Source organism: Wyeomyia smithii, chromosome 2 (assembly GCF_029784165.1).
Source record: "Wyeomyia smithii strain HCP4-BCI-WySm-NY-G18 chromosome 2, ASM2978416v1, whole genome shotgun sequence".
Taxonomy (NCBI): domain Eukaryota; kingdom Metazoa; phylum Arthropoda; class Insecta; order Diptera; family Culicidae; genus Wyeomyia; species Wyeomyia smithii.
The window spans coordinates 36,666,300-36,689,155 of record NC_073695.1 but is presented as its reverse complement, the minus strand read 5'-3'; the positions used below and the strand labels follow the sequence as shown (position 1 = coordinate 36,689,155).

Below are 22,856 nucleotides of genomic sequence, written 5' to 3'. Positions count from 1 at the left end.
TATAAAAAAGCTCCAAGAGGCCGAATGGCATATATCACTCGACTCAGTTCGACGAGCTGAGCATTTTCTGTATGTGTGTGAATGTGCAACTTTTCAATCTCACTCGATTTTCTCAGAGATGGCTGGACCGATTTTCACAAAAATATTCTCAAATGAAAGGTCTAGTTGCCCCGTAAAACCCTATTAAATTTTATTGTAATCGGATTTTTAGTTTGCATGTTATTGATCAACACGAAAGTTCATTTTCTAGAAACTGCACAACCGATTTGAACAAATTTGGTTTTAAAGGAAAGGACTACCTAAAAACCCTAAACTTTTGAATTTTATGAAGATTGAACTTGTTGTTCAAAATTCTCCATTCAATTTAATTGTAACCGGACTGTCACTTCGTCTGTAATGTATCAAAATGTGAAAATCACGAAACTTCATAATCTCAGAAAATACACAACCAAGCTGAACAAAATTGATATCAGATGAATGGACTAATTCAGAGTTAACTGGTGAATCATAATGATTGAGCACGTGGTTCAAAAGTTGTAAAAAAAGTCATATTTGAAATAGAGAAAAAATACTATTATAAATAATCGAAATGATATATAATCGAGTCTATATATAATCGTGTCTATATATAGCCTGTAGTACACTCTTTGTCTAATGGTCAAATATTTGACCTTCTGACATAATGGTCAAATTTATTTGACATCATGGTTGTTGTTTGCCCGTGTTTGTCCCATGTTAAAATTGGAGAGTGACAAATAATTATCTTTAACCAAATTTTTATCTGTCAAAAAGTGACAAATATTTGACGCTCGGTCAAAGAGTGTACTAAAGGCTTATAATCGAGTTCAACCTAAATATGAGTACAGTGACGTTTCGATAATACCACGATCAAAAAAAAATCGCTTCATATATTTAAAACATATTTATTTCATGTTATTTGCATGTGTTATGTATGTTAATGTATGTTCATATGTGTTGGCTACCAAAAATTTGTTATTCAGAGTGAAAAATAAATCCAGCAAATATTATCAAGGTATATTTTTTTTTCTGAAAATTGAAGTGTTCGTGTATATCTTTTTTAAAAAATAATAAGTTCGAATGAGAAAGGCGGAGTCTGACCGCTAGGTGGATTAATTTGGGTTTTTTATAATACGAAGAAAAGCATTGTCCATTCTCTGTGCTCACCGCAAAATATATGGTACTTTTTTTCGGGGCGCATTCGGATAACATAAGCAAAAACAAGTAATTCCCGGGAACAAAGGCCGATTATGAATACATGTCGCCATATTTTTAGCAGTGGACATACAATGAGTTCGCAAATGTCAAATGCAAGATAAAAGCCGCCTGTAAATTCTAAAACGCTTGGTCGCCATCGTTGGTTGAATTTTACTTTTATTTCATCTTGTGCAGAAGTTGCAAGCATTTACACTTCAAAATGGTTAAGCTAACACCCGATTTAATCAATCAATCAATGCAATACATGAATCCATGCAGAGATCGAGAGTTAGACCTGCGAGGTAAGTTTTATTTTGCAAAACAAATTGTTTTTGGACAGGATTTATTTTTTTTTGTTTGTAGGTTACAAGATTCCTCAAATTGAGAACATGGGGGCTACATTGGACCAGTTTGATACGATAGACTTCTCCGATAATGACATTCGTAAATTGGACGGGTTTCCACATTTACCTCGTCTGAAGTGTCTTCTAATGAATAACAATCGGATAGTGTATGGATTTACGATTTTAACACTTCTGTTTGTAGGCTTATGATATTTGTTTTACTAATTACAGGAGAGTTAGCGATACTTTACACGAATCATTACCACAGTTGGAAAGTGTGATTCTAACCGGAAATAACATACAGGAGCTCGGTGATCTGGAACCACTGACCAAGCTTCCGAAGCTGGAATCGCTTTCACTGCTAACAAATCCGGTTTCTACAAAGCAGCACTATCGTGAATACGTTGCGTTTCGATTTCCCAATCTGCGCTTGCTGGACTTTCGGAAGATCAAGCTAAAGGAACGGGAAGCTGCCAAAGAGCTGTTCAAGAGCAAAAAGGGCAAAGAACTGCACCGGGAGATTATGCGCAAAGCGAAGCTGGCGATGCCGGTTGCGGATAAACCTGCAGTACAGAATGCGACCCCTGCAGACATACAGCGTATACGAGAAGCCATCAAACGGGCCACCAATCTGCACGACGTCGAACGGCTTACCCGAATGTTGCAGTCTGGCCAGATAAGTGGCGATTTTCTGTTCAATGGTAATTTTTAGTGCCTTCTTCGCAGGGCGCACTTAAAATGTGTTGGCGCGTTTTTGCTTTTTTCTTATAGGTCCACCCTGATTGCGGACTGAAGGGTTCTGTTGAGAGGTTTCAAACGTTGAATAGATATTCAGTCCTTTGTAATCGTAATGATGATCGTTTTTTCCAGATTAACCGGGGACTTGCTGATTGAAACTCGTTTTTATTTTGGTAGAACAATGATTAATAGAACTTTTTTATGTTCGTTTCTTTTTTCAGGTAATGGAAACATGGAAACTGATTGAATTCGGAATGTTTATAAGGTTCAATGAACATGTAATTAGAGGTAAAAACAGATACCTACACAATCTGATACTTAGAATGTTTGTTGAAGGGCCGAGAAGTATGAAATTGCGTATAGAAATTTACTGTTGTTTTTCACCTTATGTAGAAAACTTAAAAAGAAGGCTATTGAAGATCTAATAGAATTTCTCAAACAGTTGTAATTGTAATAGTGATCGCATTTGTATGGATTGTGATATTTTAGAACTGATAGGTAGAGTCATATTTTAACAGAAGTTTATTCCTCAGAACGCTTTCGAGACGTTAGGCACCTCAAGATCTCCTTCACTCTCATTTGAGTAGTTAATACTTAAGTTAACAGATAGCCATTCAATATATGTTGCACACAGCAGACTCATTTTTGTTCCATACTTAAATCCATTCGCGTATACTAAAAATTATTCAAAGGTTTCCTAAGTTTACAACGACGACGTGCATTGCCATTAAGCATCGCACATTATTCGTGTGGCACAAAATTGTTCCTGAGTTGCTTATCCTAGTAGTTTGACCGTCGAGTGGTGTTTGCCTATTGAATTATGTTAGTTCCCTTCTCTCTGCCGATACATATTCGTATTGAGCATTCTAGTAACTATCATGAGAGGGGAAAAACATCACAAAAATATGATCGAATAGTGAAGGTCAAAATTTTTAAAACGTGTTGCGTCATTTAGCAGCTTTTAATACTATGATAACATTTAAAGTTATGAATAATCTAATATAGACTATCTTACTGAAACGAGGTGCTCTCCGTTTCGCAGATCCTTTTCGCATACTTGGAAGGGTTCCAGGGTTGGGACAGAACGGTTTGGAAGTAATAGTCAGGCGATGGGACGGGAAAAAAGTCTAAGAATATCACTTTTTTGCTATCCTTAAATACTTCTGATTCGCTAGCGTACATCCTCCTTCGTTTCTTGTATGGCACTGTCATAGCGAAGCGACACATACGCTGCTCAAGGAAGCAACTTATTTTTATCCACGATTAAGAGCTGCGGTTTGGAATTATTGTTCATTAGCTGTCCTTCTGCTTCCAGCTGTTTCGACTTTTGTAGCGACCGAATGCGGCCGGAGAAGTAGTCTTCGATTTCCTGCAGTGTTTTACCCTTTGTTTCCGGCAAACAAAGATAGAAGAAAACAGTACCTATAATAATATTCCATTAGGTAATTGTTTATTGTATACCGACGTAAAACGACGTTAAATTACCTAAAAACGAAATACATCCATACAGGATGAAGGCACCGTGTCGCTCGAGTAAGTGCGACAAAAATGGATACGTCTTCACTACGATGAACACGAAGGTATGTGCCATACAGGTGGTGAAACCTCCCAACAGGCCACGCACTTTCATGGGATACAGTTCACCGATCATGACCCACGGTACTACAAGGAAACCCAGCGTACACGTGATGGTGAAGATGAAAATGCAAGCCACCGGAAACCAAGTTGCGGTTGGTGGGATTGGGGGGTCGGCGGTTTCCCAGGTTTTCTTGAAATACAGATACGTTCCCAATCCGATCATCGTGAAGCCACAGCCAATGCCGGAAATGAAGGTCAGCGGTCGTCTACCACATCTTCGCAACAGAATGGCAGCAATAATCGTGAACACAAACCGGACGACACCCAGCAAGATCGTACAAGTGTATTTATCCATTGTGGTTCCAGAATCCTGGAAGATCTCGACCGCATAGAAAGTAATCGTGTTCACACCACTGAATTGATACATCATAAAGTACAGCGTCAATATTCCAAACGGTTTCAAGCAGGACGGATGCAGCAGCGCTTGAATTGTTTCTTTCGGGGATAGTTTCTTCTTTTGATTACTCTTTTGTGCAAAGCTTTGCAGCTGATGAACTTCTCGCTCTAGATTATACGTGGACCCACGAAGCTTAGCCAGACTTTTCAATGCTTGGTCCGGTTTGTTCTTCGTCACTAAATAATTAGGCGTCTCGGGCATAAAAAGCATAAGCACGAAAGCAAGCACCGGTACGAGGGCGGATACAGCCGATAAAATCTTCCACGTTGTGAACGCACCGAGCGTGTATTGGAAGAGTACTCCCAAGCTGATACCGGTGGATGCCAGCGCACACAGCATGCCTCTCAGATGGGGCTGCGTAACCTCCGACGTGTATACACGAGCCGGCGCGCCAACCATTCCGGAACCAAATCCCGTCAGAACACGACCCGCGTAAATCATTTCGACACTGGTCGCACAGGAAATCACGATCCAGCCTATGATGAGGGGAATTTCCGTCAGCAGCAGAGCCTTTTTGCGACCGAAATTATCCATCATGTAGCCGCTGAGCAGGCAGCCAATCGGGGTTCCAATAGCCGATAAGGACGCTGGAATGGAGCAGAGAAATAATGTATGAATTAGAGATATAACAATTAGCTGGATTTTGAGAATTTTTTCAATTTCTAGAATTTGACTGATTTCGTCGGCAATGTCAGCGTAGTGCTAGAGGGGCAAACTAAATAGGACTAAGTATTTTAATTAATTACTCAAGCGCCTGTAAGTGTTGCTTATCTGCACATATGTAATATACAAGATATGGAATAAGATGCTGCTTGTTGAAATATGAGGTAGGTATTCAACTTAAATAACACGTCCATGTGACGAAAACGCATCAAGGCGACCCAAAACCGTCCGAGCCGGTCATCAACTCGTCGTCATTAGAGGCCATGGATTGCACCACTATCAGCATTTGTCATACTATTTTGTTTACGTTGATAAATGTTTGCAAAAGCACAGCCGAATTTTTTTCAGCAAGTTATTCTTACGCGAGCTTGAGTCAAGTGCAAATATTATCTAGTCAAACATTTGCAATCGTCGACTAATAGGTGCTCCAGTTTGTTTATTGCCATACCTAATCGCAAATATACAAAATATTACAAAAGTTCACATCCATGGACAACGTAATTCTAATTCCCTAACAACAAAAAAATCGCAAATAGCTTGGCGGGTGGAATTGTGTTTTTTTATACCTTTCCAGCTCTACCGCGCTTTCTGATAGCGACCGCCGTAATCTTTCAGCTGGCTGTTGACGCCCACGCACATCCGACAGTGGTTTGAAGCCGGTATTACTTTGCGCATTATCATAGCATTTCTATCAATAGTATTCTGTGGTTGTGGAAGCTTTCAAGCTTTTTGGTTGACCATGTGGTATCAGCATTTCAAAAGAATGACACAAACTTCATACTATATATATCTGCAAAGGGTTTACTGATTTCAAATTTCGATAATCAGTTCCTAATCAATGGCGCGTGGTTGTTCTCTATCATGTCGTGTTTACTCTTCCAATATAATTATCAATTGAATTAATGTATCACAATCAACAGCTGATATTGATTGATTTTTTTTTTCGCAATCGCTGTGCAGTATGTATCGTATCTTTACGTAGATAGCTTTTTTCTTCTTTATAAATAGGTAAGTTGCATCTCCCGCGTGACCGAATTTGCGTTGAATTGACACGCACGTTGAATCGCAACGCAAATCAGTTACAGAATTGCAAGAATGGGATATTTTATTGTTTCAGCCTATGAACAACATCTTCATAGCAATTCATTCTAAATTCGAAAGCAGAATATTTTTGAATTCGTATCGAATCTTTTTAATCGCAAACTCTTTTTGGATTTCATGTTTTTCTTAGCCCTGTGAGTCGTCAAGCCTACTTGGCATGCAATAAAGAGGCATCATTTTAAAACCTACTTTTCTAGGCAATCTGTGTTGTTATCATGATGAGCTGCGCGCTAAATTACTTGCTAGGTTGCGAAGACTGAAGGTTTTTGCAGAAGCTTTGAATCACATTTCACAACAAAACAAACTTTACTGCAATATAGGTCATTTAGGGAATATACTTAAATGACGTAGCATTATTTTCATGATTTTTAAGCCCCCCCTTCCCCCTCGTAGCATTTGGTCACAAAACCTAAACCCCCCCTGAAAAAAAAAACGTAGCATTCGAATAAGCCCCCCCTCCCTCTCCACCTTTGAAAAAACGTACAGAAATACGTGCAGTCAGGTTTTACGCGGTTTTTTATACGCGGAATTTTTACGAGTTTTCTTTACGCGGATTTTTTAATTAACGCGTTTTTTTACGCGGATTTTTGAATTAACACGGTTTTTTTACGCGATACCGCGCTAATTCAAAAACTTTCGCGAATTTTCGAATTGACGTGGGTTTGAAACCAGAAACGTTTAAGTGTTTATCTAGTAGAAGACTTAGTCCAGAAAATACCCACAGCCCTCCGAAAGATCCGGAATGACCGTCAAAGAGGACAATTTTAAATACTGGTTCTAGAGCGTCTCGGGTTTTTTCTAAACCCTTCTTGCTTGTTCACTTTACGCGGATTTTTGAGTAACGCGGTTTAATACGAGGATTTTTGAATTAGCGCGTTTTTTCACATGGATTTTCGAATTAATGCGGTTATTTACGAGGTACGTAATAAAAACCTGACTGTAGTAACATACGTACAAAAAATACTTGAAAAAAAAAACCGCGTCTAATTCAAATTATTTACAACTTATAGACTCGTGACTGATCTTCTGTTTCGAAGGGCTTGTGTTTTGGTACAAGGAGTAAAGGTGTTTAAACAACTTAGTATGATCCATGTCTGCAAAAAACACAGAAACTATTCCGGAAATGAAACGAGTATCTTGTAATTTTCACTATTAAAAGCCACAAAAAAGCAACAATTTTTGTATTCACAACAGATTGTGTGTTTGGAAATCCAAGTGATTGTTTATGTAGCAGAGCTTTTAGAAGATTTCAGAATGCCACAGATAAAAACATTTCTACAGATCTCGCTGCAATACTTTGTGCAATGTTTTAGTGTATTTTTAAAATACATTTTTCCTGCAAAAAAATCAGTCTTTAAAAAAAATGCTACGTCGATTTTACTACAACCCCCCCTCCCCCCTTGTCACAGCTTGTCACAAAATGATGATATCCCCCCTCCCCCCATAAATGCTACGTCATTTAAGCATGGTCCCTTACCATCAAATTGGCATTGCAAAACACTTGAACCGAAGCTGTAAAAACCTTTGAATGTTTAACGCCTTCCAGTGATTAGATAGTAGGTAACTTGGTTTAGAGTCATCGATGATTGAAAAAGGGAATTACTCATAAATTAGCTTATCTTGATAATAACGGAAATTTCGCCGAATGCTGTTGTATTTTCGTCGAATGCTGTTATACTTTAAATTACGCACCAATCTGTGGTACGTGCTATGAATTACTGTTCCTATGAGTTCTGTTCAGTTGCTATGGGTCCTGGAATTTTCTATACAAAAAAAAACATGATTGGACCAAATTTTCTTATGAGGGGTTGCTTTACCTACTATTTAACGAAAAATTTTAAACAATTTCTAAAGATGTTCAGAGAGATTCATAATTTTTTTTTTCAATAATACAACTATGATAAAAGTTTAAGCTTCGAGCACAATTCGCCTATTCGATTGGTTTCATGCCTTGTTTTGAAGCAGTGATAATGGAATAAAATAATCAAAGATTGCAGTATATTTCTTATGAAATGTTTCTATAACATTTAAAATTTATGTAGAAACCCTTCCAGTGAGAAATATTCGCTTTAAAGTTGGAATTATTGATGAGATGCGAACTTCTGTGTTTTGTTAGAAAATAATACTCGCTCGGCTTAATATCAAATAGGGTAAAATACCAATTCTCGTCAGTCTATGTTGATTGTCATGTTTTAAACTGTCATCCTTCTTTAGTAAGCTGCCTGATTTCATCTATTATTTTTCCAGCATACTTTCCTATTTTTTATCTTATTAAGCCCTATTTAGAGTTTCAAGCGAAGTGAAAATCTCATACAAAATGTTCATTTTTTCACGCTCGTGAAGAATGCAACCTGTAAAAATTTCACTTCGAAATCGAAAGTTGTGGATTTCACCTTTTTCACTTGGGTTTACTTTTTTCACGCATGCAAACGCTAGTGAAAAAAGCAGCAGCAAGCGAAAACTTGCGTGCATTTATATTCTGTCGGTTGCAGCCAATTTTCATTTCGCTCGAAGTGTAAACTCGTGAATTTCGCTTCACTTAAACTGTAAACTGCAGGCTGGTGAAATACTTGCGTGTTCCACAAACGGGTTTTCACGATAGATTTCGCAAGCGAAAATTTACGCTTTTTCACTTGTAAATTTTTTCACTTCGCTTGGAACTGTAAACTATGCTTTATTGGAAAATTGAGGATAAGACACAAAAAGTTCAACGGAGCTTCTAAATTTAATTGTAAAAAACCACTCTCACAGTTCCTTTTAAGTCAAGACATTTCTATTGTAGGCAGCATTTGATGACCGAGATGGCTCTCGTTGCTGCTACGGGCGACGGTGACAGAGCTTTTTTTGCACCTGCTGCAATGACTGAACAACGAATTGAGTGGTTCTTGGATATGATGAATATGATGAAGGAAAGATCTTTTTTCGAAGTACTGCGTCCTCTGACAACGGTTCACATTGCGGTAGCAAAATCGGGCTAGGTGCTAAAGATTAAGTTGGTCCTAACGATCCAAGTGAACGTGCTCATCAATGGAGAGAAGTATCTGTCCGCCATGAAGGAGGTGCTGTATGTACCTGATCTGCAGTGTTATTTATTTTCGGTACGTCGGTCATCAGTCTCCGAAATGCTACTGGGTCAACAGAAGCGAATGTTATGGTGTCAAAACAGGACATTTTCGAGCTATGACATCGAGAGGCGAACATGAGAAACCTCTGGAAACACGGAATGGTGTACACAACAGCGAAGATCCCTGACTGACCTGATATTGCATATGTGAGGTATGCCTGGCTTGTAAAATAACAAAGCAACGTTCGACGTGATGAAAGAGAGACGTTCATCCCGGCCATTGGAATTGGTCCATTCCATTGTGGGATCTGAAGCGTTATCACGCCACCTTTATCGATGACTATAGACACTTCACAGTACTATACTTCCAAGAGTCGAAGAATTAAGTCAAGGAAAAGTTCAACCAGCCTCCTTTGAGGCGAAATTTGCCAGGCTCAGGTTCGAAAATGACGGGGAGTGTAGGTACGAGCAAATCGTTCCGGATATTTTGCCGCATTGAAGGAATGCGATTGGAAGCAACTGTGCTTACAACCCGCAGCAGAACGGAAATTTGTGGACGAGTTCCGTTTAATGTTTGAGGATGCTAGTCTCCCCAAAATGTTGTGGGGCGATGCGGTGGTTACAGCTGCATATTTTCTAAATTGAAGTCCGACATTTTCCTTCGAAGAAAATGATAAGTTTTATGATTTTATTACTGGATTTGGAGCCACTTCTACAGTTGAATGTTTTGTAGGTTCCAGTGAGACTGACAGATGACAAGGTGATCGTGTATGCATTGAACGCGGAAGCATTTGTAAAAATCTTCCATCCACAATCGATGGATTGATGAAGAGGACTGGCCTCACTAAAAGGATGCGATTGGCAGGGAACTGGAGTCGCTGCACAAAAACCTGGGAGCATGTTACGAAACCAACAGGGAACCTCGTAGACTGGACGGGTCTTCAAAATAAAGCGCGATGAAATTTTCATGCAAGAAACACGTTGTAGCAAGTTTTTTTACTTTTTTACCTCGCGTGGGATCCGATTCCGGCACTGCAGCAGTAACTGGAGGAAATCGACAAAATTACCGAATATCCACTCCACTGTGCTCATTTTTTTCCATTCCTGGGAAATATTTGATTTGTGGTGATATCGTCAGTTGAATTCAATACTGGCACAGCTCAAAATGCATGGTTTCGAGAAAAACGCGTTTGAAAATTCGCGTCAAAAATTGCTTTTTTCATTTTCGTGAAAAATTCCAATTTTAAGATTTTCCATATTTATTGAACTTGTTTGGGTCTATCATTTGCATGTAATAAGCAAGTTATAGGAATTGTAACCTCATTTTTCTGTCTTTTTAAGGATATTTTAGATTTGTGCAATAAAAGCACATCTGCTTATATTTCTGAAAATATTGTGAATTTTGAAACGGGTCTTTGTGAGATGAAACTTCATAGTATTTGGCATCGTTCGCCATCAATAACTCAAAACTGCAAAATTGAGTTTGAAGAGAGTGAGAGTGAAACTGCTGTTGTATCATTTTCATTTTTCTGTGTCGAAATTTCGCAACACTGGTGTCAACTTACTTGGACCTAAATCTGACATTGGAGCGGAGCGACGAAGCAGTTACAAAACAACCTTATCGAGAACTGATTGGCTGCTTGACGTATCTAGCATTATCGTCAAGGCTCGAATTCCGCGCACATCCTCCGGTATTTGAACGGCACCATCAACTACATTTTGGTATTCTGGCGACGTGATAGAGCTACACTTTCGCTTGGTTATGCTGACGCTGACAACGGGCATGTAACCTTCGGTTACATTGCGTGTGCTGGCTCCGCCACAATTGAAACTTCATCCAGACTTGCCCGGTTAAAATCCCCAGCTCCCAGATCCTACCCTGGACTCAGAGCACATCTACATGAGTGATATCCCTCCAAGTCTGTCGTTTAACGTCTAGGACGGAGGGGTCACCCATATAGGAAAGCTTGTCAATAGTATCACCATTACTACTTCAACAGGGTTGAGTGATATCCCTCCAAGTCTGTCGCGTCACGTCTGGGACGGAGGGGTCACTCATAAGGGTTCGTTCACAGATGCATTGAGGAGACAACCTAGGTATTCGGATCCACAGGGTGGGTCAAAAGGAATGAGTGGCCTACTGAACAGTTCATTACGACTCGGGAGTGTTCGTGGCACTCCCGATTCGGAAATGACAATGTGAACTGTGAATGTGAACGACGAGGCAATTCTAAGGGGGTTCTCTTTCGGCTAAAACAGCTAACGATTCAGAGGTGCGCGTATAAAGTTTTTTACCGTACTTAAGGTTTACGCTATGTGTGAAATACGGAGAGTTTTCGCAGTGATTAATTAGAAAATTGTACTATTAGGTCCTCGAGGGGCCTTTTATTCTTGGTTCTAGCTCTACGCTTGAGGCGGTGCCATCCATTGTCAGAGGGCAAAGAGTCTGAACCCGCCATTTTGTGGAACGCCAATCCATCGCATATATTCCTTCGAAGGTGCTGGCTGGACGCTATTGGCCCGGCACAACGATCGAGCACTGCCATTGAACGGAAAATCGTCAACCGCCACGATGTTCGGGACGCCGACTCGTGTTTAGTTATACGGATCCGGAGGAACAGGAACAGTAAACCAAGTAACTTAGGTTAAGAAACAACATGTCGGGACAGGGGAAATAAATTAGTAATGTAAGCTATCTATCTATTGTTTTGAAGCGCGATTTCCCTTGGTTTCACACCTGGTTTTTTATTTCGTTTCGACGTTTTCAAATTTAGTCGTCGCTTAGGTGTTTTACAAAAGTCTCTCAGTTTGTCGGAGTCGTGTGGCAGCATATTGGCCTGGTGGTTCACCCCTGTAAGTTGGTTTGTTTCCCGATGTGTTTTGTGTCGAATGAACTATAAAGTGGTGAATGAAGGCAAGCTGTGGGCTCGTTTCCAAACGTTGCATGACTCTTCCCTCACCCAACACCCACTGAGCAAGCATAGAGGTTATCAGGCAACAATCTGGGGGAACCATTCCATGGATAACCAGGAAGCAAAACATTGTAGCGTTGTCTTCAACAGAGGCCGAATACGTTTCGCAGAGCCAACCTTTCTGCGAAACAATTTGGCTTGGAAATCTTTTTAAAAAGCCTGGAGTAGCTTATTCAAGGGATTATCAAGAGGACCTTTCGAAGCAGTACTATCGAAGAGAGGATTATTCGGTTTAGCGGGGGTGTTAGATAGTAACCCAATGATCACTGTAGCAACACAATTTACAAACATAGGGCATGGATATTTTAATCACTACCACTTAAGTCTTCAATCAATAAAGACCTATTTGTATAAGGCTCTGTTTTTTATTGCCTTTTCACTCATATAAAGGATGGATTGTTGCAGGATCCCTAAATGAAACTTGATATCCGAAATTTGATTGTGGTCGAAAAATTAAAAAATGAATCGCGGTTCGGATTATTTTTTTCAAAATATGGGAGTTGATTAAAAAGTTAGGTTAGGAGTTAGGAGGCTATCAGGAATACCTTACAATCGCAAACAAGATTATCAATCCGGGACTTTCCTGTTAAAAACAATACAAGCTTGAGTACAAAATGATGCATTCAAAAAATCTTTAAATGTATTTGGAGGCCGTTTTTGGCATTTGACTAAGAAATAATACTATAAAATTTTGTTTCATAACGAGTTATACCTAGTTTGAAAGTTACAATGAATACTTTCCGATTGTTGATCTCTTAGCGTGGAATAACCCAAAGTTATTTTTACATGGCCCTACAAATAATATGTGGTATCTTCACAAACACTATTTTTATAATAATAGTAGATATGATGTTGGCAGTACATGACATATTTCGTGGCGCCGTTGGACGAGAACGTGAGCTGCAAGTAAAGCCTTCCAAATATAGAATACATTTCTATGGTAATCATTTTCAGCCATATTCTACTCAAATATTTAATATTCTCCTCTTGTCAATGCCATTAAATTTTGCACGGAAGAACGAAGACAATGCTTGGCTTGATGCGAAACGTAAACTACAATCATTTCCTCCGAAACCTTATCATTTCTCGAGGAACATTTCAAAAGGTCCTATCTGACATTTGTAAACAAAACCTATTTTATGTTTATTCGCATGAAAGAGCTTCTTGTCTATAAGTTCCTTTGAGAAAAAAATAGATTTTTGATATCCATAAAAATTCCAGAGCTTGCAAGAAAACGTCCAATTTGAATAATAATACAATATCGCACAGCTCTCTGATTGGACGTTTGTCTACTAGTAGGCCAATCTGTTATACGAACAAAAACTTTGACAGTTGCAGATTGGACCTCGAGCTTTGTGTAATATTCTTTACCGGTTTGAGAAAGTGAAAAAAAGTAAAAATGAAGTCGCAATCGATGTCCACAGAAGACGCCGAAAACGTAGCGGTACGGACGACTAGCGTGCACCTGGTAAATCTTAATTAAAATGTTTAGCTTAGATGCTACATTATTACCTCTAATATGATTCACAGATCTCGAACATCTCCTCGTCATCGTTGTAGGTTCCCCTCACGAAGTCTCATAGAGTCGTTCACGTCGCGATTATTTGTTCATGAAGAATTTTCCAGATGGAAACAGACGTTTCATGGACTCATTCGAGTAGAAGGAAAATTTACAAAACTTTCGCACACTGTCATAGGGGTTTTTTGAATCATTGCCAGCCAAGGAACATCATTGAAAATGATGAAAAATGGAAAATCAACTAGTTGCAGGTCACTGATTCTATGAAGAATATTGCTGTTAATTCTGACTATTCAAAAAATTTTAAACGTGACACCATATATGTTGGTTGTAACTATGGTACCCTCCTTCTCCGAGGCTGCTACCTTAACTCCACGGACAGAGCGCCCCCCCTGTGTCCAGCGGACGAGTTTCAAGTGCTAGATTTTGCGATTCAGGATTCCCACGAGAATGATTCGAACGACAGCTGTATATTGCCAGCAAATTCAGAAGGCCTTTTGGTAAACGACGACCTAACGAGAGACGACCTTATGTTTTCAAACACACATTTTTTCCCTATGTTCTATAGTCACTTCGATGGAAATCTGGATCCCGAAGAAAATGATGCGCATAGTAAATAATTTTGATAATAGGAAAATGAAATAAATTATAATAATCATTGTAACAAAACAAATAAATCATTCAATCAATTAGTGTTATATATTTACGTATTTTCAATGTTCTTGTATAACCTACAACATGACATTTTTCTTTTTAATCGAGTTTGACATTGTCATTTCCCTTTGATCCCTCACTTCGTCTTAAGCGACCGTTTCACAAACCACTACACCCCAGCTGCCTCACTGAAAAATCATGTGATTAATTGATTACTATTAATTTTGATTTAGAAAAGAGTGTTAAATAAAAAAAATGTTGGTTTAAAAAACCAAACTTTCATAAGAAATGATAGACAATATTTTCATGGAAAGGAATCTCGAATTCGGATATCAAACGTTAATCATTATGATATACTGTTTCATATAAAGCCTTTGAAGCCATTTAAATCAAAGGTCCAATGTGTCATTGATAGTTACTAAGAGACCAATCAGATAGGTCCTATGTGGTAACGAAAACAACATAGGTCCTATGTAACAAAACCATCAATAAAAACTGGAAAAAAGAATTGAAACGATTGAGAAAGCACTAGAAGTTCAGATGACGTTCTTTTTTTACATTTGAGATAATAAAAGGGATGGAATCTTATTTCGGTTTTAATTGGAAATTAAAAAGGATTCACAAAACTTCAAGTTCATTTTTCTCTGACAAGCATCGATGTTAGATAGGACCTTTTGAAATGTTTCTCTAGATTTAGAAATCAATCAATTCTTTTATTGATTCCAGCATGGCATGCACCGTCATAGGACTTTCTTTGCTACTACACAACAATTCGTCATAGCAACGCCAAAGCAACAGCTGCTGTTGCACTCTGGCGAGAACGTCACGTGCGCTAAACACGTTAAATCATTCCGCGCTTATCAACAAGTGCAAACCGCACACGAAAGTTTGTTTACAATGTGGCAACTGCGAACTGTGAACCGATTATGGCACTATTAGTAGTGTACCTGCTGGCAATCTTCAGCCGGTTCCGTTGCCTCACGTCGTCGTTCGAGTATCAACAAATGGATAGTGAAACATTCGAGCTTCTGCTTTAGCTGGTGAATGAACGGGAAGCCCTACGTTGATGCAGCGATGAGTTCGTGCAAGAGATTATCTGTGCGGGATCGGGGTCATTGTCGTTGTTGTGAATAAAATATTCACATCCATCGTGAACTCATAACGATGTTTATTAGATCGACTTTTTGCTTTGTCACCATGATCCAACGTTTGATTAGTGCCTTCAGGATGAAGGAAACAGGTATATTAGTCCAATATAAGCTCCAAAGCTTTTGGTCTAACCTCACAAGTCACAATTATGTGCAGAAAAAAAAAACAAAACAAAAAATTGTCACTACGGGTGATGGCCAGGCACCGAGTTTGGCGTGATGTTTGTATTTACCAAACATTGACTTTGTCGCGAAACAACCGTCCGTATCAATTTGTTTACCAGCGCAAAGTTCACGGCTGAAACTGCTTTCGGGTGAAATGGTCGGATGAATAAAGCGTAAAGAACGTTCAATCCGGTTTTAGGCAGATTTTGTAATTAAATTGGGAGCACTGTGCTACTGCGTATTCTAAGTAGAAATTAGCACTGTGGGCTACGATTGAGTTCTTGAATAGTAAGCACTTGCAAGAACTTTATTGTTTTGGTTGGTATTCATGTATGACACCAAAGAAACAGGAAAATGCATGGCGTCGAAGATGTTGTTGTATATTGGTGAACCAAAGCCAGCATCGCATTAGATACCATTCTTGGGCGCATAGACAAGCAGGATTTAGAATTGAGAGCCATTTTTGAATCTAATTTAGGAGAGGCAAGATACATCCTGAACAATTGATGTTTAACGCTTCCGTCATCGGCAATTTAACCAGTGCACAGGACTAGGATAACAAAATAATAAAAATTTTAATAAATAAAGTAAAATGTAATAAAACACTAATTAAAAGTAAGTACAGACTGATTCCTTCCACAAATCATCCGAAAATAAATGGGTAAACAGATTCACGCTAATTATAGCAAATCCCTCTGTTGCAGCAAATCGAACTGAAAGGAATTTCACATGGCATTCTGCGCTGCGACCAGCTGACTGAGATGCTTTACCGGTTGCGTCTTGTACACATGTAATACCGTGTAGGTACAGCTGCGTATTTGGCATACCTACTTTGTTCGCACTCTACTACCAACAAGGAAACAAAATTTGCTCATAAGATCCACACAGTGTGGATCGAAGTGCTAGTTTAAATTTAGCCCTTCTGTTTAGACAGTATCCAAGCCAAGTTGATCAAGAAGGAAGTGGAAAATCCGATGCAAGTCGGGTGCTAATGGCGTCGAAAGAGATCTAATTGGGGCAGGTCGTACGAATTGCTAAGTCGAGTTCAACAACAATAATAATTGGTTTTGTTTTTCGTCAGATGATTCGAATAAAGTAAGTCACTTACCGACCCATGATGATTGGCTTTCATCCACCGGTATTAGCGTATCAGGTGCTTGCAACTGTGGGATAACCACAGCCGAGAAACCAAAAATCAATCCGGTGTTGATGGTGCCGATATTGGCGATGAAGGCGGCGATGACCTGCCGCAGGGCTTTTCCCCGCTCGCTTTTGCTTGGTTGGCCCTCGAGGTTCGGCAGCGTGCAGCCCTTCTCGTTGATGGCGACGATTTTGGGCACAGAGCCCTTGTCCACTAGAGCGGAAGTTTCTTTTCTATTTGGGAAAAAAATACAAATATGAGAATAAATATTTTTGATGCGGAGAATAGCTCTGTTTTAAAAACAATTTTAGCCAGGTCTCGAAAACCGAAATATTATTCACCAAAATTCCTCAAGGCAATGACTAAGCAATATACGAGCGTGTGTACTTTCGACTCGATTTTAAGAACAAACCCAATTTAACACCGTCCAAATTCAATATTATCAAATCGAAACAAAATTAAATGACGCAATGTTGGTTTGCGGTTGCTAAATTCAGAAACCGGTTCGTGAAAAGTAAAAAACATATTGTCACATATCTAGCATCCTAATCGAGCGGAAGATGACGCAGAAACTTAATCTTTCCATTAGACACATTATTTCCGTTTTCAAATGATGTTGTCATTTACGAAACAGATTTTATTGGAGATGGTTGTTCAATGTAATTTGATTTGAAAAATGCAATGCAGATTCGAAAAAATTGAAATTGAGGAAAATTTGGAATTCAAAGAGAAATTAAGCCTTATTCACTCGAAGTTACTTTAGTCGAGTACGAAGCTCATAGTGCAGGCTGCTGAGAAATTATTTTTGGGTTAATTTTAATCAATTTTAGCAAAACAAAAGTTGTAATTCGTAGTTTTGTTACCTATATATTAAATTTGAGTGGCGAAAAATTGATAACGAAAATTTTGAATTTCAACATGATGAACGATTGCACAACCTATTTTTCAAAACGAAACCAACACTCAACTGGGTAAAATGATGCACCTATTAAAAAAAGCTTATGTGATGAAATTGGGTTCCGAAAAAATCCTCATTTTTGTAGCAGTAAAAGGGTCAAAACATTTTTTTAATTGAAGAATGAATGATGATCCTTTTTTTCTACGTCATATTGAACAAAATTGAAAAATTCTAGAAATTCAACAATGTTACAGTTCGAATGTGGAGTATGACGTTCTACAAATTCTATAATTCCGACTCAGAAATGAACGCCCAGCTGAGACCTGACCGAATTTGAAGTTATTTCTTCTTGTTTATCTTCCAAAGTATGCCGAACTAATCTCACTTTCAATTCGGTGCATCGTACCCCAAATACCCCTTCAACACCGCAAACAACTTACGGAAACTTACCCTGTCATTTTTTGTTATCTCCGGTTTTCACTCTTTTTCTTTTTTTCAGCCCTTTTATTTTTCGACGATCCAAAAAATAAAAACACCACTGCACTGGCAACGAACGTTGACCGCACGTGCAGCAGCAGAGATGATCGTTAAAATGGATGCACCTTTTTCTTCTCTTCGTATACGATTTATTTTGTTTTTGGTTTTTTCCGACTGTCTTTTCTTCTCACTAACGCGGGCTTAGCACTTCTTTGAACCGAATAAAAAACACTCGCACACACACTCTCTTTATCGTAATTGCTTACTTATGTAAAATAATGGAAAATTTATGCTCTCTTCCTATTTCTGGTTCAGAAATAAATATCACAGCTTCGGGAACATTTGGATTGATAAGTTAGTTTTTTGCCGTCAAATCCGACTCTTCGAAACAGATAACTGGCCACAGATCGACACTCTCGTATTGAGTTTTCCGTTACAGTAAAACGGAATAATGATGGTTGTTGATTGGTGTCCCGGAGCGGACATCAACTGTTGCCCTGTTTCATGGGATGTGAGCTTACGCAGTTCGTGGCTGGATGCCTGTTGTGAAGAAAACCGATACAAAGTAGAGAAAATTAATCAGACGAAGAATATTTCCTCATGCAGAAACTGACGACGCAAATGAAAGAAATTAAACTTAGGACAAAGACCAGCCAGCCAGCTAATAGGACTTCACCATATGCACTAGTCAGCTGAATGATTGCCGCGTTTAGTTCTTTATCACATATCGGGTATCAGACCGACTGCATTGTGCAAATACTGTCCAACCATCGTCGCCTGGCGGTTTGTCTGGCTGTTTACTAAACTATTGCGAGTGATAAGAGCAGGCTAAAATGTGTGATAGTACTCACTTTTTGCGCGAATAAATTCAGCGACTAAACAGTCATAACGAAGACTTGCTGATTAGGACGATTTCGTTGTAACCACGTTATCGTTCTATGTCCACGGTAGGACGAGGACTAAACCGTCGTCACACACTCATTGGATGTTCACAACGTCTGCCAGAGTTAGAGGAGCTCTGTGCAGAAAGCTCTCGAAGGCACTTCTGGCACTACCCGAACAATGATATACACTAAGCCGTGTCTTAGGACAGACTAAACCGTTTCGGGTCGACTGCAAGCTTACTTAAAGCATCGACCAGACTATCCATGCAACAGCTGGTCACTATCGTTTCGTCCCGTCCTGTTGTTGAGAAAACACACCGAGAGAGCGAAAACCGGAGCGAGCAAGAAAGCGGTTAGGGTTGAGTGAGTAATGATGCAGCTGCCAACGCTAGCCAACCGGTGAAAAGAACGCGAGCGAGATTCCGTTGATTACGCGCGCTGAGCGAACCAACAGCTGATCGGCTCTCTGTTTACACTGATTCACAACGGTTGCGCTCGAGAATATCGTCACGATCTCAGCCCAGCTGACTGGCAGAAAGGAACGTGGCAGACACATAATCGGTGCTTCGGTGCTACGCGGTAGCTGAAACGTAGAAATGATATCAGCTCGGTATAGTTTGTATTGATCAAACAAATATAATATTACTGATAAAAATGAAAAGTATCAAACGCTTCCATTGGCTTCGCAGTAGCATGCACCTAGGTTGGATGGGAGCATATGGTTATTTGTTGTTAAATTGTATCAACTTTAACGTAGCTCTCGCTCCAAAAATGTTGGTATGTAAAAAGTCTGTATGCAGAAAATGTACACTATTGCTGACAACCACTTCATAATCGCGATAACGAATGAAAAATCGATTCGATCGGCTGCATATAATTTGACGTTACTTCGTTATGGAGATTTATGTTTGATTTGTTTTCTCAATTTTTTTTTGTTTGAAAACTAAACTTCTAACACAATAAAATATTGGGTGGTAAGGGGAAGGTTTAGGGGCTTAAATTCTCCTCCCAGAGACGGAAGATGTTTTTCGTAATCCAGATTAATCCAGAACAATAGGAAGCGGCCTCTCCGAGATAATTTCAAAACAGATAAACATCAGAAGTTTCGAGAGAACTCCTGATGTATAAATACGTGCGTTGATGTGATAGGGTAAAGCAATGAACGATATAAAATACACTATAGAATATATAAGGAGGCGTGTATATAATACGTCACCCAAATTTTGATCAAAACTAACCCTTGCTATCTCCTTTGTCACGTTTTGTCACACGTCAGTGTCCCCGTCAGATAAAGTCACGTTGAAATAGAAAAGAAATTCAACCATTTTACCAGCTCTCTTCAGTTCAGCTCAATCTATTCCTCAAAAAAAAAAAAAAAGGGAAAACAAATCTAGCATGCATGGATTCTGACGATGGTCTCCGATTACTGTGATTAGATATGCTTCAGTAGACACGGAGAAATTAGATACATTGAAATTTGGCTTAAACTTATATGGGGCTCTTATGCTTTAATGGGCAGTAAATGTCACATTGAAACGGGTGCGCTGTATTATTTTGCATGATCGTTTTTCGTTCTGGTGTGACATTTACCACAACGGTGAGTGGGTGAGTTAAGTCCCATGTCAGGGGCGGCGTACAACTGCGTCTGACCACGAGCGGGCGGCTGAATCATGAAATACTGTATCCCGCCAGCTACACCTAAGCTGGCAGCAGAATGTTGTTATCGCGACCCTTGTAAGCCGCCACAACGAATGCTTCGTTTCTTAACAATTGACAATTTAACAACTTAACTTAACTTAATTTAACAACTGTTTCCAAAGCTACAAAATCGTGATCGAAATTATTTTGACCCAAAAAAATAGATTTTAGAGCCATAGTGCCTTCAGGAAAGTCGATCCATTAATTATTTTCCATTTCATAGAAGTTGCAATTATGTGATTGATTCACTTAACAGTGAGAAGCGAATTTTACTTTTTTCATCTTTGTATAGAAAAATTCACTTTGTTCGGCAAAGTTGTTACACATTTTATAAGAAACAACTTTGTCAAAGGCACCATATTTCTATCTTTTTAAATGGGCTTTTAAAGTTATCTACAGATTGCCACTAAAAATCATTTTTTTCAATATAACATTTAGTAGTGATTTTCTATAATTTTTCAATGTTCTACATTGTTGTTTGCCTTCATAAAAAAAAATTATCGAATGAAGTTTATTTTTATCTCTCATATTTCATTGGTTATTGACGATTATTATTGAAACAGTGCACTAATTGACTAGCAGATATCTTTAAAATCTGCAAATATCTGCAGACTAAACCATATCTTTATTTAAGTATAATTAAAACATCACTTAATCCAGATATAGGCATTTGTCTCTCGCTGTCTCCTGTGTAGATATTTGTAAATAAATAAGAGCATCATTTTGATGAAAATCTTCAATAACTAAATAAACTAAAAAGATAAAAATTAAAAAAAAATAATTAAAAATAAAATGAAAATAAATTTTTTTCGAAGATATTGTTTGTTTTGTTGTAGTAAACAATTTTGTAGAACATTTAAAAATTGTAGAAAGTCACTATAAAAAATTAAATAGCAAAAAAAGATTTTTAGTAGTAATCTATGGAAAACTCCACAAAGTCCATTTAAATAGATAGATAGAAGTATGATGTCTTCCACGAAGTTGTTTCTTTTGAAATTTGCTACAACTTTGCTGAACAAAGTGGATTTTTATATTCCAAAATGAGAAAAGTAAAATTTATTTCTCACTGTTGAGTGGATTAATCATGGAATTGCAACTTCAATAACATGCAGAATAATTAATGGAACAACTTTGCTGAAGACGTTACGGGTCTAAAATCAATGTTTTTGGGTCAAAATAATTTAGATCACGTTTTTGAAGCAATTTCTGGCATTGTTTACGCACAATTTGCAAGAGCCGCGGCTCGTGACAATAGACGAATCATGAATCTACCAATGCACTCTTGAGTTCAATTGACAGTCAGCAGATCACCTAGTGAAAATCATCCGAGGCGCCCAAAAACATCGCCATCAACTGATGAAGTGTTGACTAGTATTTCAGGGAATTTGCGAGGCATAATATCCGACGACTACCTTGAGCATGGTAAACCGATCCATAATATTATTGTTCATTATTGGATCGATTGGATGTTGACGTTGATTGGAATATGACGCAAAAAAAGTGCTTCTTTAACAAGACAACGCTTCCGCTCGTTCTGCGCGAGATACGACTGGTAATTAGAAGGAACTGCGTTACGAGCATGTTTTGCACCCTCCGTATTTGCCAGATTTAAAAATGTGGCTACTCGAATGAACACGTAGAGTTGGAAACACATAACTATTTCGGTGGACTTGATGCGCAACACCATGAAACTGACCTCGAAATGTTGGAGGACTCTATTATTTTTTTATTTATTTAAATATAGGCTTTAAGGGGTTATATACCTTTTTGGTCGAGAAAAATTAGGGAAGTTTGAATTTATTTTTAAGTGTTTAGCACCATTTTCATTGCATCAAAGTGGCATTTTTCTGAAAGTACAGTTTATCAACAACAAGAAAATATGTTTGATTTTGAGATATACCATTTTTTACTGGTGTAATGGCCGTTTCCCCGAAACTTTATTTTTTTGCAGAGGCTTGCGGTGATCCTGATAGAGACTCAGCGGATCAACCGAAATCAAAAAACTCATATTATTTCATTAGTTTAGAAGTGTGCCGGGTCCTTGACGAACGCTTTTATGAGTATTTTGTTTTCAGTGCAAACGGGAACGTTTTTCTCAAAAAATGCACGTTTTGAGCGCAAAAAATTGCATTGAAAAATT

At 38.5% G+C, this 22,856-nt stretch overlaps 2 protein-coding genes and 1 long non-coding RNA gene across 6 annotated transcripts; 2 read left to right on the top strand and 1 right to left on the bottom strand.

Annotated features, from left to right (window-relative positions):
- Positions 1-1,301: 1,301 nt before the first annotated feature.
- Positions 1,302-2,667, top strand: LOC129722748 (probable U2 small nuclear ribonucleoprotein A'). 4 transcript variants are annotated; one of them, XM_055676448.1, is made up of 5 exons: positions 1,308-1,517; positions 1,579-1,726; positions 1,791-2,260; positions 2,519-2,553; positions 2,586-2,667. In XM_055676448.1, exons 1-4 carry the CDS (start codon positions 1,436-1,438, stop codon positions 2,542-2,544), a joined length of 726 nt encoding a protein of 241 aa, XP_055532423.1. In that variant the 5' UTR covers positions 1,308-1,435; the 3' UTR covers positions 2,545-2,553; positions 2,586-2,667. The 4 variants fall into 4 exon arrangements, with proteins under 4 accessions (XP_055532422.1, XP_055532423.1, XP_055532425.1 ...); XM_055676450.1 differs by adding an exon at positions 2,331-2,368 and having other exon boundaries at positions 2,430-2,667; XM_055676447.1 differs by having other exon boundaries at positions 1,302-1,517; positions 2,519-2,667.
- Positions 2,668-2,801: 134 nt separating this feature from the next.
- LOC129722747 (facilitated trehalose transporter Tret1-2 homolog) lies at positions 2,802-19,288 on the bottom strand. Its single transcript, XM_055676446.1, has 5 exons — positions 18,986-19,288; positions 18,108-18,674; positions 16,727-16,992; positions 3,783-4,919; positions 2,802-3,719 (listed from the first exon to the last, which is right to left on the bottom strand). The coding sequence occupies exons 2-5, from the start codon at positions 18,113-18,115 to the stop codon at positions 3,532-3,534; spliced, it is 1,599 nt and encodes a 532-aa protein (XP_055532421.1). The 5' UTR covers positions 18,116-18,674; positions 18,986-19,288; the 3' UTR covers positions 2,802-3,531.
- Positions 4,666-10,330, top strand: LOC129722750 (uncharacterized). Its single transcript, XR_008727633.1, has 3 exons — positions 4,666-4,942; positions 4,999-5,159; positions 8,879-10,330. It is a non-coding gene; the product is annotated as an uncharacterized LOC129722750 (long non-coding RNA).
- Positions 19,289-22,856: the final 3,568 nt, after the last annotated feature.